Source organism: Condylura cristata, unplaced genomic scaffold, assembly GCF_000260355.1.
Source record: "Condylura cristata isolate star-nosed mole 26May11 unplaced genomic scaffold, ConCri1.0 scaffold00005, whole genome shotgun sequence".
Taxonomy (NCBI): Eukaryota; Metazoa; Chordata; class Mammalia; order Eulipotyphla; family Talpidae; genus Condylura; species Condylura cristata.
In genome coordinates this window covers 27,854,657-27,873,157 of record NW_004567106.1, presented here as the reverse complement: position 1 = coordinate 27,873,157, position 18,501 = coordinate 27,854,657, and the positions used below count along the sequence as shown (strand labels likewise).

At 40.6% G+C, this 18,501-nt stretch overlaps 2 protein-coding genes across 4 annotated transcripts in view; one reads left to right on the top strand and one right to left on the bottom strand.

Moving 5' to 3' along the window:
* Positions 1-10,869, top strand: part of JAZF1 (JAZF zinc finger 1) — a 133,281-nt gene extending 122,412 nt beyond the window's left edge. Inside the window, exons 3-4 of the mRNA XM_012721073.1 lie at positions 2,004-2,173; positions 8,556-10,869. Coding sequence (XP_012576527.1) covers positions 2,004-2,173; positions 8,556-8,732 — 347 coding nt within the window. The 3' untranslated portion in view covers positions 8,733-10,869. The remainder of the gene's footprint in view (positions 1-2,003; positions 2,174-8,555) is intronic.
* Positions 10,870-11,950: 1,081 nt separating this feature from the next.
* TAX1BP1 (Tax1 (human T-cell leukemia virus type I) binding protein 1) overlaps positions 11,951-18,501 on the bottom strand; it is a 63,619-nt gene continuing 57,068 nt past the window's right edge. For 2 of the 3 annotated variants that reach the window (XM_012720991.1, XM_012720992.1), the window contains exons 15-18: positions 15,319-15,505; positions 14,927-15,075; positions 12,526-12,602; positions 11,951-12,302 (exon numbers count right to left, since the gene is read on the bottom strand). In XM_012720991.1, the coding sequence (XP_012576445.1) occupies positions 12,101-12,302; positions 12,526-12,602; positions 14,927-15,075; positions 15,319-15,505 (615 nt within the window). In that variant the 3' untranslated portion in view covers positions 11,951-12,100. The remainder of the gene's footprint in view (positions 12,303-12,525; positions 12,603-14,926; positions 15,076-15,318; positions 15,506-18,501) is intronic. The other variant, XM_012720993.1, reaches the window with a different exon arrangement.

The following is an 18,501-nucleotide window of genomic DNA, read 5'->3' as shown; positions in this document are numbered from 1 at the left end:
GGTCTGTCAGTAACCAGGCATGTGACCCGGCTAACCTGGGAGCGTGGCCAGGCACGCATGTCTGCCCTCACTGGCGCTCAGCGCTCAGAGGCGACCTCTGGACCATAAATCGTGTGCCCCCACCCCATGCTCCTCTTGGGGCTGGATGGTGAGTGGTTTCCACAGCATCAGCCCCTCAGGCTCTGGCCCCTTTTGATCCAGTGGGGTTTTGAAGTTTTATCTTCTGCTGGGCTTCATTAAACCCTCCTTTGGGCTGTGGGAGTTTTCCCCAGTTATAAATGTTGCGTGGTTCTTGGTATTCAGGTTAACAAATTAGTCCAATTAGATGGGTAAATTAGTCATTCTAACTTTCAAGTTCTGCTGGAGGAACTTTGCGAAATAGCATTTTATAGTTTTCTAACAAGCAATTTAAAGGACACCAGCATGTGGCATTTGTTTAAGAGTCAAACATCCTAAGCAGTGCCCTACTTAAAAACAGATTGTGCTGTTTGCTCATGGACAGACTCAGAGACGTGGCAGAACCCACCTCTTGGCTGCTGTGAGCATTTCCAAACTGGCGCTCTCATTTCTGGGGTCTCCAGCCAAGTGTAGCGGGGTTCGCAGAAAACCACATTAAATTCCAAAGCCGTGGTTCTGCCAGATTGCTTTTTCTGCACCGCCCAAGAGTATCTAATGGGCCTCAGATCAGGCTGCTTGGAATTCCCTCTTAGTGCTAGGTGGTAAAGAACTAGCAACTGAAGGGGGTTGAGGGTGACCCCTCAGAGAACTGCTGGCATTGGGGGTGGGGGGTGGTTACAGAAAGCAACATGGGAAAAATTGATGCCCCTTAATAGCTAGTTTGAAAATACAAAAACTCTTGAAATTTTCCAGGGCTCAGGTTCCTGTGTGTGCAAAGGAGTCATCCCCTCCCAGGGTCACTGAGGAATAAGTGAGATAAGGTCTAGCATGCCTGAAACCTAAGAGGCACCCAGTCACTCGAGGTCCTTCCTTCCTTCCTGGATCCTTTTAACTGTTAGCCTCAGATACTGGCGTCCTTATTCCTGGCTCAGCTGCCTCTTCAAACAATCTTATTAATGCCTATTAAAATGAAACCCAATAAAAGTGCCAATATTTGGTGTTGAAATAATTGATGTAGCAGAGCGAACCCAAGGAGCACCCAGGCAGGCCCCTGGTGCAATTTAGTCTCACACCTGGGGGATGAATTTCACAACTGTAATTGCTACCATATAATTCTTATTAATGTTGTGCTATAATTCCTATTTATTCCACGGGGCTTGTAAATGCATTAGGACTTGTCAACATATTATTTTACACTGTTTATGATCTGTAGAATTATGTCCTTCAAGGTTGTATTGTGTAAAAGCTCAAAATAAATGGCTCTGGGCCTCATTAAAAAAGCCAAAAGGGTCTGCTTGTTGTAGGGGTTCTCCATCCCCGCCATCCTGAACAGAAGTCAGTGCAGTTGATTTTTAATTCATTTCTGAGCCAGGCTCTTTACTCAGGGAATGCAAGGGGGTCCTCTGCTCTTAGCTGAGTCTTTGCAGGAAAGGTGTGGGCAGCTGAAAGGCAGGGTAGCTACTGAAGGACAGGTGTGGCAGAGAACTGGCCTTCCAGAAGCTGGATCTGCATCCTAGCACTGAAAGTTCCCTCTCTGAGTTTCAGGCATTTGTGTCCCCCTGCTTGTTTGGTTTGGGGTGACTCCATTTAGTTCCAAATTTCCTCATGTTCTTCCTAACTCAACCTATGATGGAAAAATTCAGAGATAAATTGCCACTGAAGCCTAATACGTATAAAAAAAGACCCTCTCCCACAGGTGTTTGTATTTACTAGGCCAGTAAAGCACACGGTTAATGGGGACAGAGTTCTGTCCTTTGGAATGTGAGGTGTGTATGTGTGTGCATGTCCAGGTCCTAGATGTCTGCAGTGCCCTCTCCCAAATGTTGGCTATTCCAGCCTGTGGAAAGGCGACAGTGCCTGACCCCTGTGCTTCTCTGGCCCCACAGGCAGTGAGTATGATGAGGAGGAGGTGGATTATGAGGAGTCAGACAGCGACGAGTCCTGGACCACAGAGAGCGCCATCAGCTCGGAAGCCATCCTGAGCTCCATGTGCATGAACGGAGGGGAAGAGAAGCCTTTTGCCTGCCCAGTTCCTGGATGTAAAAAGAGATACAAGGTAAGGGAGGCGCCACCTCCCGTAGCACAGCTGCGTGGAAGGACAGGCCTGCGTCAGAGAGCAGCCCCTTCTTCTGACCAGAGGGGATGCTGCTGGTGTGTGGCGGGTCCTCCTTGGGCATACACCTGGGCATGGCTGCCCACAGGTCAGTACTGGGGACTCCTGGTTTCAGGGTGTTTGGTGCATTATTGGCCTTTGTGGGAGTTGTAGATAAATAATTGTTGCGGGCCTATGTCTTTGATATCCCTCAAGTTCATATCAGATCAGGGCCGTCATTATCAGTTGTGTCACCTGTTTCATGGCCAGACACATCTGCTGAGGGGGTTGCTGCAGGTGGCTGGCAGGAGTCCACTTTGAAGTCCTGAAAGCTGTCAGATGCTCACACTGGAGGGTTTTTAGCATCCAGCTGAGGAAGTTTGTGCTCCCTTCCCCCACCAGCATGAAAGATCAGGGAAGGGGCTTTGATAATTGTCTCCAAACCACCCACTTCAGCTTCTCTTCAGAGCCTTCTCTGTAGCTGGTCCAGGACCTGCATTTCTGAGGCCTGGTTCTGGGGTCCTGGTGAGGGGAGAGAGGGCCCTACTTTTTCAATTAAGGAAACTTGCAGGGTCAGGGGAAAACACCCGGAACATTCAATGGCAGTCCAGAGGGCACTTTAAAAATCAAGTTTGCTGGCTTCCCCTTGGGATGTTAACAGCTCTTTAAAAAACTCCTCAGGTGAGAGAGAAATATAAAAGGAGCAGGTACCTGGTTTACTTGATATGCTAATTTACCCACAGTTCAGCACTGACTTTTTTAAAAGGCTTGACAATGTGTTGACAGCCTAAGCACTGCTTATATTGCTCCTTCCTAAATGTGCCTGAGTGCTAAAATATTCTATTTCAGTGCTTTCCTACCTGCTACTGATTTTAAAGCATGAAACACATGAATCACAAGGTAACTGGCCCTCGGTTTCAACTACTCCCATATTAAAATTTTATCACAGAAAGTCCAGATGCTCTTTGTTTAAAATGAAAACCCTGGGCTGGAGATGTGAGAACTCCACCAGGGCTGCTCAAAGTGGTGGGGTCAGAACCTGTCTCAGCGCACAGATGCATAGACATGACTGCATGTCAGAGGCTTGCGGGAAGGAGCAGAGCAATGGCCCAGCCTTGAGACTGACTGAAAAAAAGAAACATTAACAACGTCATTTATTCTCCTTTCCACGTTTTCTTTATGTGGTCCTTTCTTTTGCTTTTACTTTTCGTGGGTTTCCAGTTATCTCTGGAGTTATCTCTGTCTGCTTTGATGGGGGCTTGCGTGTTCTCTCTCCTTCTAAGGCCAGGAGAAAACTGGATGAGCCTTGGGCTTCAGAGGCTGCTTGTGTGAGCACCACTGACCCGACACTGGTGGCAGTTAGTGGGCAGGACTGCCAGGAGGCCAGTGTGGGTTTCCTTTCCCAATCTAGAATGGCAAGTTATGAAACATGGGACAAGAACAAACATGAATGTACTCGTCAGCGACGATTGTGGTAATATCCCCTAAAGCTTCGATTTGACTTTAGTGGCCGCAGGCAGTCGTGTTCCCCAGTGTTATTTCCTCCTCTTTACTGGGTTGCCGTTGTGCTGGGTCTTAGTGAGAGGAGAGGTGTTGTGAGCTGGTGTACTGTGGAGTCAGGCAGAGTCTGCAGCAGAGCTGCCACCTTTATTCCCAAGACAGTGTGGGGCTTCTCAGTCCCTGCCAGGTGTTGGTATTGGCAAGTGTCTCTAACCAGTCCATTGATTCAGGATCAGCGCTTCTCACCATTTCATTGGTATTTGCATAACAGAAAGATGAAGAGGTACCTAACTCCCCAGACTTCATACTGAACAGTGCAAGAGTGGGGGCAGCAGGAGAGCTGAGTCTCCATGCTGTGTTGTATGCCCATTTCTTTGCCTAAATCCCCCACTCCATGTGAATTAACCCTCCTCACTTCTCCAGGCACAGCTGAAGTGCCCCTCCTTTGGAAGCTTCTCCATTCTCCCAAACCAACTCCCCCACAAACTGAAGTTCTACCCCTGCTTTTGCCATGTGCTGCTCAGGCCACAGGCAGGGCACTCCCTAGATCCTCCCCCAAGGGTACTGACAGCTCAAAGACCCCCTCAGCACCTTGCACAGGTCTCAGAATGGCAATGACCCAAGGATAAAGGGATGGCGACATAATGAAGTGGGAAATGTGGGCTCCCTGCCAACCACAGAACCCCAGGGTAGCAGCAGGAGCCACAACTTGGGGTACCCCGCAGCCACTCCTGGCACATCAGCCTCACCCGCCTCCACTGCCCACATTTCTGCTATGGACTGCCAGCTTTACCTGGGAATAGGTTCCAAAGATGTGAAGTGCTTTGACGTTTTTACCTTTGATAATTTTTCTATTTGTGGTTAGGGTTAAAGGCACGTTGGCACTTTTTAAAAATACAAAACCAAACAAATGCCCCTCCTCCAGCACTACCCTGGAAGCACCTGCTGCTGCATAGAGGGCGGAGCAACACAAATGCTGGCAAAGGGTGACAGACTGGGCTGGTTCCCTGGACGGATCTCCTCTCCTCTCCTCTCCCAAGGGCCCAGCAGGACCCCGGGTGGGGGCATGACTGACGCCACCTTTCTGAATCACCACTGGCAGTAAATAATTAGGACTTTTACAAAAGTTGATGTCAGCTCCATATCCTAGAAATGTATCCTAAGCACATCATCAGGGGTACAAAGACTGATTTACAAGGATGTTCACCAGAGTCAGCACAAATTGAAAAAACTAAATGTCTAAAATAAGGGATCAGAACAGAAATCTACCACCAAAGTTTTCAAAACATACCTAATAAGAGCTAATACAATCCCATACTCATGAAAAAATAGTGAAATACTTCAATGTGGAACAGAGTGGCTGCTTAGCTGTTTTCCTTGACTTTTCTGCATTTCCTATATTTCTGCAATTAACTACACGGAAAAGAGATTAATAATCCAGGGGGAGAAACACCTGCTTTCCACTTGCTTTCCACCTGCCTGGCCCCAATGACTTGAGCCACCCTGGTGAGCCCAGCGAGGGAGCGACGTGCCTGTCAGCTCTTTGTGGCAAGCACCTTCACTTGTGCCGCTAACATTCCCCACCCCAATGGCCCAAATGTTTGGCTATTTTTCCTCCTCATCGGATTCCCAAACAACTTCCTCTCCTTGCTAGAGAATATCAAGGCCAGCAGGAATTGGAAGTTCTTCTGTCGAGGGCACGTTAACACATGTACTTCTTGGTTGCTGAATTCGTACAGATACTCAATAGTTTAGGACAGCAGCCCAATTTGTATCCAACATTGCTTCATGACTTGGAGTGGAATTATGAGAAAAGCTGCTGAGTTGTTTGTTGTCCACTGACTGGTCATTCTGGTGGTAAAATGGGAGTGAACGTCTGGTTCTCTGCTGTACCTCGAGCCCCTGCCCTTTCCTTCGACTAGCCCTGTATCAGGTCATTAAAATTAAGTTCGTTCAGAATCCTTCCCAACTATGAAGATGTTGCAAAGTCTGTCAGCTCCTCATGCTAGCTAATGAGTACTTAACTCTTCTGGTGGGAAATGTGGACTCTTCAGTCAGCCATCCCTGGGCCTCCATTCCAGTTCCATCATTTATCAGCCATGTGATTGAACAAGTCACTCACCCTCTCAGGGTGTCAGTTTTTGAAGTATTAAGAACTGCAGACCAAGTTCTCAGCATGAGAAGTAATGAAAAGATGTCCACCACCTTCCTTATCCTGTTGAAACTTAATTCCCTTTCCTCTTTGCAAAAACCAGGGGGATTTAAGTATTTCATTTTCTGTCATTGCCTATCATTACTTTCATCATCAATACTTTTGAAAGACCAAACACATTTAAGGATATTTTCAGTAAGAAACTTCTGTGAATCTTTAACTCATCTAGAACACAAAGTTCAATAGCTCTGTGTGAAAGAGCAGGTGAGGGAAATCTCAAATGTGATCAGAGCTTATGCTAACATTTGTGATAAGGGTGTCCCACCAACACATGTGAACACCTTAAAATAACAGCAGCAAAGAGAAAATAATGGCTAAGTATGCTTTTTAGACTTTTGACCACCCCTGGAAAATGTCACACATTTCTAAATGTGTAATCCCTAATTTTACCTGGTGATAAGCTGACGTTTTCCTCAGTATGACAGCCAGACACATAACAATGTTTATATTTAAGCAGGGAACAGGCCACAGAACCTGCCAGAATCATTTCAACTCTGAACCTGTCTTCTGGCAAACTCTGGGTCAAGTTTCACGTTGGACTGGCTGCTTGTGGCTTTAGCAACTTGTTTTAAAATCTTCCCTCACCTAATTAGCTGTAAAAACTCAAGCCTGAGTGGAGTATCTAAGCCCTGATCCTCTTGCAGTTGCTTGCCTTTTTAGTCAAATGTTTTTTCTTACTTTTAGGTTTCCTCTAGTTTGTAACAGCGTACTGAAGCACAATAACTGGATTTTTAATGATCCATTTTGCACCAAGTTCCCTGTGAAAACAAGGGCAAAGAGGAACCCTTGTAGATACTCTTGAGTATCTGTTGAGCTAGTAAGAAATTAGGGAGATGAATATTCTAGCACTTGTGAGGCAGACTTCCTTCGACACCATTACTATTGCCTAGGAAGATTCCTATTTACTGTGTTTAAGGTGACTTAAAACAATTTAACCATGTTTTGTGGGTTCCCTGACTTCACCTAGTTAAGTTTCTTTCCCCAGATCTCTCACGTTGCTAGTTTTGTGCCAGCCACGGGTTAAGTACAAACTACCATCTTTATTTCTGCCCCAGCTGAAATGGCTGGAATGGCTGGGGACTGGCAAAAAGCATCTATCCAGCAAAGCAGCCTCACCTGCATGCAGGGACTAATACAGGAAGGGCCGCAGCTGAAAATACAGAAGCTAAGTCAGGTATTTGAGGGCTCAGCTTGCTTTTGTACTTGAGGTAAGCTTCACACTCCCAGGCACAGCCAAGTGGTCACTACTTGACACCCTTGATTTTCGAGAAAGAACGATTTTCTCCAATAGGGCTTTAAAAAAGGATTAATATACATGATGACCTCTAAGAGGAAAATGTAAATAGGAGTAACTACATTTTTTTAATGACAGCTTTTCTAGGAAAGTAGGGCATGTTCTAACAAATTCAGTTACCTGATAAGCATCTGCCCCAAGCCAGGCCCCATGTTAGATGCTCAGCAAATGTTACAGTCCACATATTGTTTGGTTTTTTGGGAACCTAGTAAGGGCATCATGTGAAGAAAGTAGATGACTGTTGGAATCCTTGAGGTAGGCTAAAACTGGGCTTACACAGCAGGAACAGGCTCAGGTAATATTTGAGGTGAAACAGCTCACTCTTCCGGTGATCTGTGCTCAACAACTTCATGTCTTAACACCCTCTTTTCTCTTCCTAACCTGGCAATGGCTGACTTGGAAATACATCTCTGCCACCTGTTCCTCCTTAAATCTTCCACCAGTTACTTAAAACATTGTACATGCTGCTTCCTGATCATTTAATTGGAATGAGCAACAGTAACTTATTTGTTGTATCTGTAGAATAATTCTAAGCATTAAATACTAAAGAATGTGCTACTGAGCTGGCAAAAAAAATAACAAATTCAGAGAGCATTTTTTTCTATTGTATATACCATTTAGGATTTATCAACCAGTTTGAAATTCGGGACTCTTATGTTGAGACATCCACAAACTTAAGATTTTTTTTATATACCGTATATGGTGGAATGCAACACATTAAAGAAGTGGGGCAGACTCTACCCACAGGCAACCATGCCAGGGCAAAATTCAGGCAAATAGGTCCCAGGGTGGTGCAGCACAGCCCAAGAGGAACTGGCTTACTCCAGAGTGGAAAATGAATAGTAATTCTGGGTAAGGTGAGGAATTATCACAGTTGTCTTTAGAAGCAAGGCATAAGCGTAATTTTCAAATCAAGAATTTATACAAAATGTGTCAGACATCACTTTCTTTCTTTAGAAAGACACATTGTTGGCCATCCTATAGTGTTTTTATCATTGCTCATTAACACTCAGAATTCAGAATAGAAAAATGACCAAAAGGAAGCAAATTTCGAAGAAGAGTTCTGCTTTATATAGTGAGCCTTCAATCTTCTTTTATGTAAAACTTCAAGTCAGTACTTTATCTGAATGACAGCATATCATGTGCATGACCTACACAGCCCAACGATGAACCCACCAGACTGTCCCTGAAGAGTTACCATTGGACCCTTCAAAGCTTACTCTGTAACAGCTGCCACCTGGGAAACATCCTATTGCAATCCAGACCCACCCCGAGGCTCTCCCTGGCCTAACAGATGTATGTGATTTCATCTAACAGCGGCATTTGTGTCTTCTCCACAGAATGTGAATGGCATAAAGTACCACGCAAAGAATGGTCACAGAACACAGATTCGTGTCCGCAAACCATTCAAATGTCGTTGTGGAAAGAGTTACAAGACAGCTCAGGGCCTGCGGCACCACACAATCAATTTCCATCCCCCGGTGTCGGCTGAGATTATCAGGAAGATGCAGCAATAACATGCTGGTCATAACTGTGCCAAGAAATCCTCACCAGCAGTTGCTGATTTTGAAAACAGCCACCTTTTTTCAGGGGAAGCATTCAGCAACCCTTTAAAGAATTAAATGCATGCTTTAAATTTTTTTCTGTAATTTTGGAATGATGTATCTTTGTAGCGTTAATGATTTTGTACATTTGCACATGTAATCTTCATACCCATTTTCATTACTTTGATATAAGGTGCTAAATGAAAAAAGCTCTAGTTTCTTCAGCACATTTCCCCCAAACAAAATAAAAGTGAGGGCATGTTGCATATTGTTTAGTCGTATTCCATTGGTATCAACTGGGGGAGGAGGGACTGGCACTGAGATTTTCCCCCACGATTGTAATGTGATTGAAGTTTTTCAACACATCAGCTCACTATGTTCAAACCAAAATAATACCTTCATTGTCAAACTGGTTACCATGCCTTACATAATGGAGTAAGTATTTGTGAGTAGAAAGACTTTAGGTAATGGAAATATAAATAAAAGAATGTTTTAACATAATATGCTAAAAATATTTTCATATTTAAATAACATACATAAAAGGTGTGCTTTGTGTTTTATATTATCTTGCATATCTTTTTGCCCTTTAAAAAGCTGAAAATCTTGCCATCTGATTTACCAATCATTTTAAACAGCATTTTTTGTACAGAACTGTCTAAGTTCACTGATTAATACACATTCATTGAGTGCCTGTTAGGTGCCAGGGTTTTGATTTATGCTTATTGATATTTTTGGGCCAAGATACCAGTTTAGTGAAACATTTTTCCCTGAAATCTGTTAGGAAACACTTAAACGTGCAAATTTTGTGCATGTGAAATTTAGTTCTGTCTTCATCTCTAGGTGAAGTTTTCAAGCACTTTGTAGTTCTCTATTGCCAACAGATTTAGTGTTTTATGTGTTGCCAATTCTTGCAACCACTGCCCTAACCTGTGGGGTTGCAAATCAGAATTAAAATTGCAAGCACGTTTCATACAGGAAGAATTTTGTTAATACCCCCTATGGCCTCCTCTTCATGCTCGGTGTGTTGAAACATTTTAAAAGGCACTTTCCCTTTACAGTGTAGATGTCTGTATGCCCACTGGAAATGTCTGTTTAGCTTTGTAGACATTTTGCTGATATATGAAATTGAGCCTTATTGACAAGTGCTTCTTGCAGTAGGTGGTCAGAAAGTGACTAACACATGACCCATTAGAGTAAACAAACCTATGTCTGGACCATTCCTGAAGTTTTTCTCACCAACAATACCATCATGCCTTGAGTGTTTTCTCCCAAGTGCTATTCCTTAAACATGAGCGTTTACCACTCGCCTAAATAAGCAAAAAAAAAAATTGCTTTGAGATGGCTAACTACTCATAAAGTGAACGCAAACTCATGCTTTTAACTTTCCATTTTACAAAAGTTTTACAGCGGAGAAGCAGATGTCCCTCCTCAGTTTTGCAGACATTTTGAAATGACAGTTGTTAGCCAGGTGGGTGAGCATCTATATTCTTAAATTGTGAATCCCTCATAATGAGACAAAGTATAAATACACTGCCCTCTAGAAATTCCCTCAGATCTCTGCAAGGTCATTTTGGTCCTAGATACAGTATTATTTATCCTGTATGTCTAAAAGGGTGATCCAGACATGAGAAGCAACTAGTTGGAGCATAAAAACGCCCCACTTGGCTATTTCATACCTATCTACAATTGACCAAAATTTCTTAGCCCAGTAATTAGTTAGCTTTGCTCCTTTTAGTAGAATAAATTACAAGCTGGATCAGTAATGCAACAGCTAAACAGTCATAAAATAGTCATTGTGCATGTTAAATTTCTTTCAACTATAAAGCAAATTCCAGTTTCTATTTACTTATTCATTGTGACAGTATTACTAAACAGGTAAGGATGGGATTATTTTGTTATACAGTGTATAGTGAATGTATCGTATTGTGTCTGTGAAAACTGTGCTTTAAATTATATTTTCATATGTTTTGTTGGGGACAGAGCACATTGTTTGAAAGTGACAGAGGTTTGTTTTAGAACTGAAGGCAACTAAGTCAGGATTCCTGTCAAGAAAAGCTGCTTATAAATGTAAATGAAATCGCATTTAAAATAAACTGCCTCTGACCCAAAATAAACTTGGCTCTTTATTTTCATTAGTGATCATTGTGAAGATCAGAATCAAGTTCATTGAGAAACTAATATATCCATTCTATTCCTCCTTCAGAATTCAGCTGACAAAGGTAAGTTTTGTTACTTTTTCTTTCAAAAATAAGTTCTAAACTACTAAGATGAACAATCTCATTTCACTGGTGGTAATTAGTACCATACTATTATAAAGATGTGTTTCATAGGTATGGGTCATAGTTTTTGATATACCAAAAGTGTTCCTGTCCTGTGACCTATCAGAAAACTGAAGTCTTAAATTCTACTGCCTCTGTGGCCTTCATGTAACATCTGGCTATATGCTGCTGTTGTATTCTAACTCAAAAACTTCTTCAAAGGATTCCAACAATACACAAAACTTCAAGTCCTAGGGAAATAATATAAGACATGATGTATATGCGGAACACAAAGTACCCCAAAATGGTAAGACTAAATACTAGGCTTACAGCTTAGATAACTAAGCTTAGAAGCTTAAGCTTTATAACTGCAAAATTTTTTATTCATATTTGAAAAGAAAAAGGAATACAATTCAGAATTTTTGTAAGGCCCAGACTAGAGAGTCAGGATTCTAAGTCTTAATGAAAAATATGTATCTACTTCAGTATTAATGAGTGTGCTATATACACAGAACATGTTTGATTTGGGCTTACCTAATTTTTAATCACTCAGACTGCTGCTTCATTTTGTGATAAAGATAAAATTTTGTATGATTAAGTTAGGTCAGCAAAATATGCCTTGTATTCCTAAAACAAGTTTTTCTTATATAAAGAATATCTGTTATATAGCAAGCAAGTCATCTCATTGTACATGCAGAGGGGTTTTTAAAAAGAATTACTTTGCAAGACTCTTAGGATCAATTCTTTTTATTATACATAATATTTAGTAGTCATGCTCAATCAACAAGGTCAACAGAAACTTGCAAATATTCTGCTAAATATACATTTTTTCAGTGCAGTAACATTAATCCCTGTTTAATTTATTCATATAATATTGCAAACAGGGGAATAAATATACAAACACACAACTTCCTTTCTTAAAGCAATTTAGAATTAACAGATTTTTGATGTCAAAGACTGACCCCAAACTCAACTAGCTCTTGGTCAGAAAAGTGCAGTAGAGGGTACAAGAAAGTGACACCATGTGGTCTATTTGAGGTGATTTTTTTTAACTGCTGTTATAAGCTGTAAGTCAAAAAATAACTAGTCAAAATTCAAAACATTCTGATCAAAGTGGGTCTGCACATGTCTTTCAAACCCCTGCTGGTCATAGTCAGGAGGGAACTGCTCGCTGCACATTGGGCATACCTTCCAATGACTTTCAACATGTTCTTCAAATTTGCTCTGATCATAGTTAGGCGGGAACATTAATTCACAGAGGGGACACTTCTTGTGAACGTCAAAGCTTTAAGAAATAGCAAAAAAATTTATTTTTAGATATATGTAATTCTTTCCAATAGCAGTAATCTTCAAGAATAAGTTACATTTATCCAGTCAAGCTGATTATTCACGCTCAACAACCCACTTTGAAAAGTCTTCAAGTTACTCCAGAAACCTCTCTTCCTGCTTCTAAGTACTTCTAGAGCCACTGGTCTATACAGCTTGTACAAAGGAAACAGAAAAATTACCTGGAGTCAAAGCAAAAGCCTGTTCCATGGCCTCGTAAATGCTGACTTGAAGGAGCTGAGGGCACACTGTCATCTTCCTACACAAAAAAAGAACGCAATTTTTGAGACAAATTCCTAAATTCACTCAAGTAAATTTATAAAGGATTATTCCTTAAGTATAAGTTTGGACAGATAAACTCAACTTCACTGAGAATATGCTCACTTTAAGATTCTGTTACATGCAATCTGCTTCTCAGTAGGTCTGGAATAGAGCTACACATCTGTCAGATACCACATAAGCAACTAAATTAAAGATAGTTCAATTTTAACAGCAGTTAAAACCAGCAGTTTTTTATCTTTAAAAAAACTGAGTTTCTGGCCCTCCCTGGTGGCACAGTGGGTTAAAGCACAGCACTAAGAAGCTTAAGTTCACTTCCGCTTGAGTTCGATCCCCGCCTGTCCCGGAGGAGATCCACGTGGCGTGGCAGACCTCTCCTGACCCGCCCGCTGCTCCCCTCAGCAGTGTACTTCGTCGATCTGCCTGTTCTGCTCCCCACTCTGTGCCTGGTGAATTCTCTCTCACCCACCCTATCTCTGGTCTGTACCCCAGTTCTGTATAAATAAATAAATCTTTAAAAAAAAAAGTTTCTGGCAGTTGCTAAGGTATGAATCAAGTCCCTTGTGAAATACAAAATGAAGGTGGCTTATCCAATCTGATGCCAAGGTTTGAGAAGTCACATAGCAGTCAGCCAGCCATATACATCCCATTAGTAACTGATTACTTAAGGATGAAAACAACTTTTCATTTTTTTAAATGGACACGTGTTAGGACATGTACTTTCGTCCAATGGGGTGACACAAAATAAGTTTAGGACTTTGGTGTAGTCGTTTAATGGTCATTAAGCATCTACAGTCAAGCTAATGTCTCAAATCTCTATACAACAGAGCAATTCCTACCTTATAGTACTGCCATGAAGAACAAAGGAGTTACTATATTTAAAAAGAGAAGCAAATACAAGGACAGAATTGTTTGTTATCATGGCTATCTGGTAAAAGGATGTCTGAGGAGACTTTTGGTGTGAAAGTTAACCAGTCTCTGATGAGAAGAGGAAGGAGACATGGCAGGTGCTGGGATACGGTGAAAGAGAAGGTCACCTCAACCCTGACTCAAATGTGCTATAAGTCCAGCAACCATTAATCACTCCTAGGGCAAAGAAACAGAGAAATTAACAAGTCAACTCATTTGCTTTCTGTATCCTAAAATTACTTAGAAAAATAGCTACTCATTTTTAGGTGATTTTTGTTATGATGACAAATTGTTTTGAAAAACATGGTCTGAATGTACATAAAAATTAGTTTGTCTAATGTAAAAAAACCTGACTGCAAAATACAGTTACCCAAGGTGTACCTATTAAGAACCTTCCATCTCATTACCAAATCTAAGCATGTCAGCAAATGAGCACAAGATTCTAACATAGCTTCTCATAGGTTTGCAGGAGGGCAAAGCACACAGATCAGAAAGAACATTCTGCTAATTAAACTGAAGCAGATGACTACAGAGGAGAATGGCTTGTCACATGTAACATCTGTGCCAAGAATGATCAGATTAGGTATGCAAAATGTGAAGTAAAGGTGTGAAAAAGCAGTAAGATGATACTCTGGACCTTAAATAGGCTACAAAAGTTCTGACAGTTTTCCTAATTATTCCCAGTAATGGACACAGGAGGCCAAAAGGCAGAAGGGAGAAATACATTTTTCTCCATTATAGGTGTTGAGCACTAAGGCTAAAATCATGCCTGTCTGAACACTGATCAGTTTCTGCAAAGGTTAATAGCAATTAAATGCAGCAAACTAGATTAAATGAGAAACAGGTCATGATACCACTGTACTTGCAAAGAGCACGATAAAGCATTTCTTTTAAATTCATCTTCATACACAGAAAATCGCCCCCCCCCCCAAAAAAAACCTGCTATGAAGGAACTATTTACTAAAGGGTAAGAAATTTTAAAAATAATGACAGTACTACACTAATGATATGACTGAGTTATCGGAAGTGCTATATTGCTAGATTAAACAGTAATTAGATGTCAAAGTTACAGGATACAGACACATCATTTTCCAGCTAATGTTAAGAACCCACCTGAAAGTAAGGCTACAATAAAGAGATGCACAATGAAGCATAATAGTTAACACTTTGCTTCTCCCCACTTAGTACATTTACAATCAAAAAAATATAGTGATTATTAACATTAAACTATCTGATGACTATAAAACTGTAAATATTATTCTTTGAATTTAACCTTTACTTTAGTATAAATCCTAAAATATAAGTGAGTGAAGCACTTTTGTAAAAGTCAAACAAGTAATGATGTATGCACACACTCTTCTCACACATTATATAGATAACAGAAATTCAATTTACTTTACTATTCTCAGGATCTTCTAAACCATCAGGCCGACTAAGGTTTCGAGCAGGCTGGCTGCAGACCACATTGTCTTCAAGTCCCCAAGAAGGTAGTCTCACAGGTGGCCTTTGGATTTCATCTGGGTAAAAAGCACCATCTGCTCCATCTGAAATAAGTTTTGGAAGAGCAGAGTGAAACTCTGGTACTAAACTTAACATCTCTGTTCAGCTATGATGAACAGGATATAAAGAACTAATTATTGCAATAACAAGTGTTTGTAAGAAGAACAGCCTACTTATTCAATGAAACTAGTGTTAAACATTTAAAACTATTTGTTATAAAATGTTTCTATTAGAGTTAACTGCACCAACAATATTCAATTAACCCAAACCATAAATATTTTAATAACCTCTTATTTCCTGTGTTGCATAAGGATTACCATATTGTAGAACAGGCTGTATATTTGGTATTTCAGGAGCATGACCATTTTGTTCTGAGCATGTGTTCGCACACTGTGAGAGCTGCTGAGGACTCTGGGAATTCTGACCCTCCATCTTCCTTTCTACTGAATTTTCTAGACTCCTTAGGATAAGTTCCTGAAGTTAACAAAGGTAAAAATTAATAACAAAGACAGCATACAGTTGGAAAACCTAGTTTTTAATTCTACTAAATACGCTTTCCACATGTAACAAAATCAGGAAGTAGAAAACCCAATGAATTTTCAACTTTTTGTCAAGAAAATAGCATGTTATTGAAGGGAAATAAGTTAACAAATTCCACAATAATCACGACCACATATAGGTTTTATCACAAGAATGCAAAGACATATCACATTTTTGTTCACCATGTTCAGGGGAAAAAACCACAATCATTTTGGTAAGATGCAAAAAAAAAAAAAATTATACAATTCTAAGAAACTTTGATGGTAAAAAACTCCTAAAATCAGGCCCTCCCTGGAGGCACAGCACTAAGAGCTAAAGCCACTTCAGCAGGAGTTCGATCCCTGGCCCAGGTGACTAGCCCACTGCTCCCCACTGTGTCTGGTGAATCCTCTCACCGACTCTGTACCTCTGGCTTGCACCCAGTTCTGTAAAAAACTCCTAAGACCAAGGATGTGTATCTCACCATAACTGACACTGTACTGGAGACTCTGAATAGCAGATTAAGGCAGAACTAAGATTAAAGCAGACAGATAGTAAAGGAAGCCATAAAATTCTATTCACAGACCTCATCACATATTTAGGAGAGGGAGAGTTTAAGTGAATTTAGAAAGGCTGCAATGTACAAAACCAATATTCCCATCAATTGTATTTCTACATATAAGCAACAAGTTTAAAAACTCAATTTACAATGAAAGCACTGATAAATACTACTAAAAGGAAGAGTTCGACACTGATTCCATGTTCATGAATTTGGAAATATTAATTACTCCCAAATGACTTACCGAAGACTTTTACAATCTCATTTCAAGACTTATTATTATTAAGTAATAGTAGTCAATAGAGTACTGACACATACGTAAATACATAGATCAGAAAGTGGGCTCTGTGCACACGTAGCCTCTGGTCCTAATTAATCAAATCTGACTTATATCAAAAGATAATACCTGTAAAACTAACTTACAAATCAGGCCACAGTCCAATTCAGCTTGGTGGTCTTACTTTGCTGATACTTGATATGACTATTTTATTATAAAACCACTAGATTAAAAAGATGAAATCTAGGTGAAAATAGTTAAGACTGACACAAATGATATGAACCACTAAGAAAAATACATCCAAAATGGACTTCTTCAAAATATAATTTGACAAGGAAGCCACATGTAGAGAAAATATTTTCAAAATTATCTGACAAAAGAAATGTACATGGAGTATTTGAAATAAACACAATCCAGATAAAAGAAATATAGGTAAAAGATAGGAGTAGACACTTCACAAAAGAATAAACACAAATGATCTTATAAGCACTGAGAATATTCTTGGCGTGACTAGTCATCATGGAAATGAAAACCAAAACTACATTTATATAAACAATATACAACCATTAGAATGATTTAAAGACTGAGCCTATGGAACAAGTCAAATGCTCATATATAAGGTGGTTGGACTGCAAAGTTGTATAGACACCACCATGGAAAACAATTTGGTTATTTCTAAAACACACACTTATCATATAAGACAGTACCTTCCACACCTAGGTATCTACTGAAGAAATATAAAAACATATGGTCCACAAAAGACCTGTATGAGAATGTTCAAAAGAGCAAGACATCGAAAAATAATTTCCAAAGCCCATCAACTAGTTTAATGTATATTAATGAGAAAGTGGATAAATTCCATGTGACTGAAAGTGAATGGGATAGAAAGCAGATCAGGTGTCTCGAACTGGGTTGCTGGAGTTGACTGCAAATAAGCATGAGTGAACTCTGTACAGTAACAGAAACATTCTATAGCTTAAATGGAATGGTAACTACAAAACTATACATAGTGCCAAAATTCATTTACATGCACAAAGGCAAAACTCAACTGTTTCATTAATTCTCATACCTTGAAAGTAGAAATGAGCCTCTTGTTAAACAAAATTATATATATATAAATTATCCTAAAATGAAGTGATCTTAAAATGGAACAAGTCATTGCTAAGAGCAAAACTGGTACACATGAAAAATACAAGTCAATTTAGGTGGTTAAAAAAAAAGTAAATTTAAAGTTCCTCATAAGCAGATGGTAAGTATACTAAAGATAGGTGAAATACATGTTGCAGGGCTATAAAGTGAGTATGATTAGGGCACAGCAAGTTGAGATGGTGAGATATAGCTACAAAGACAAGTGAGATGTCAGATGTACATCTACATCATACAATTGTTTACTACATTGGCTTTAATGGTCAACAATAACATGGTAAAATAGTCCTTAGACAGTCAACATAGAGAGGCCCTAGGGCCTCAAACTGGGAGACTTGCTCAGGGGTTTACCTGCTTACCACATCTACCCACAAAAACTGTGGTAAAACCCTGGAGTTAAAGAGATACAGCTGGGCTCTGTGAAAGGGACTCAGGCAGTGGGGAGGCACTGCTTAGGGAGGGACTATTTGAACTAAACAAAAAGAGCCCTGAAAGCTCAGAGGGAGGACTGGTAGACTGCTCAGCTGGGAGGATTTCAGCCCTCTGGCACTCCCCTGTACTCCTGTGGGGAGGAGCCGATCCCACCCCCACAACAGAGGCCCAAAGACTTGGGATCCAGAAAAGCTCACAGTACTTAAGAGTGTAAACAAAGCGAGCCACCTACTCAGCCAAAGGCCTAGCTCTAGGGAGATCTACAACACTTCTAATTCATCATAACCACAACAGGCACACCAAGCATAGAGGGAACCTGAGACATCAGAAGGCTACAAAGATCAACAGACACCTTTCAGAAACACGGCCTCAATGTGTTACTAGAAGAGGCTAAACAACACAAGAGACCCCTGACTGTTACCAGCTGAGAAAACAGACATAATTACACACAGTGGGGGCTGGGGGAAAAAACACAACTCAATACCCTCCACAACTGAAATGTCTGGAAGTCCCTCAGCTATTCCAGAAAGAAAGAAA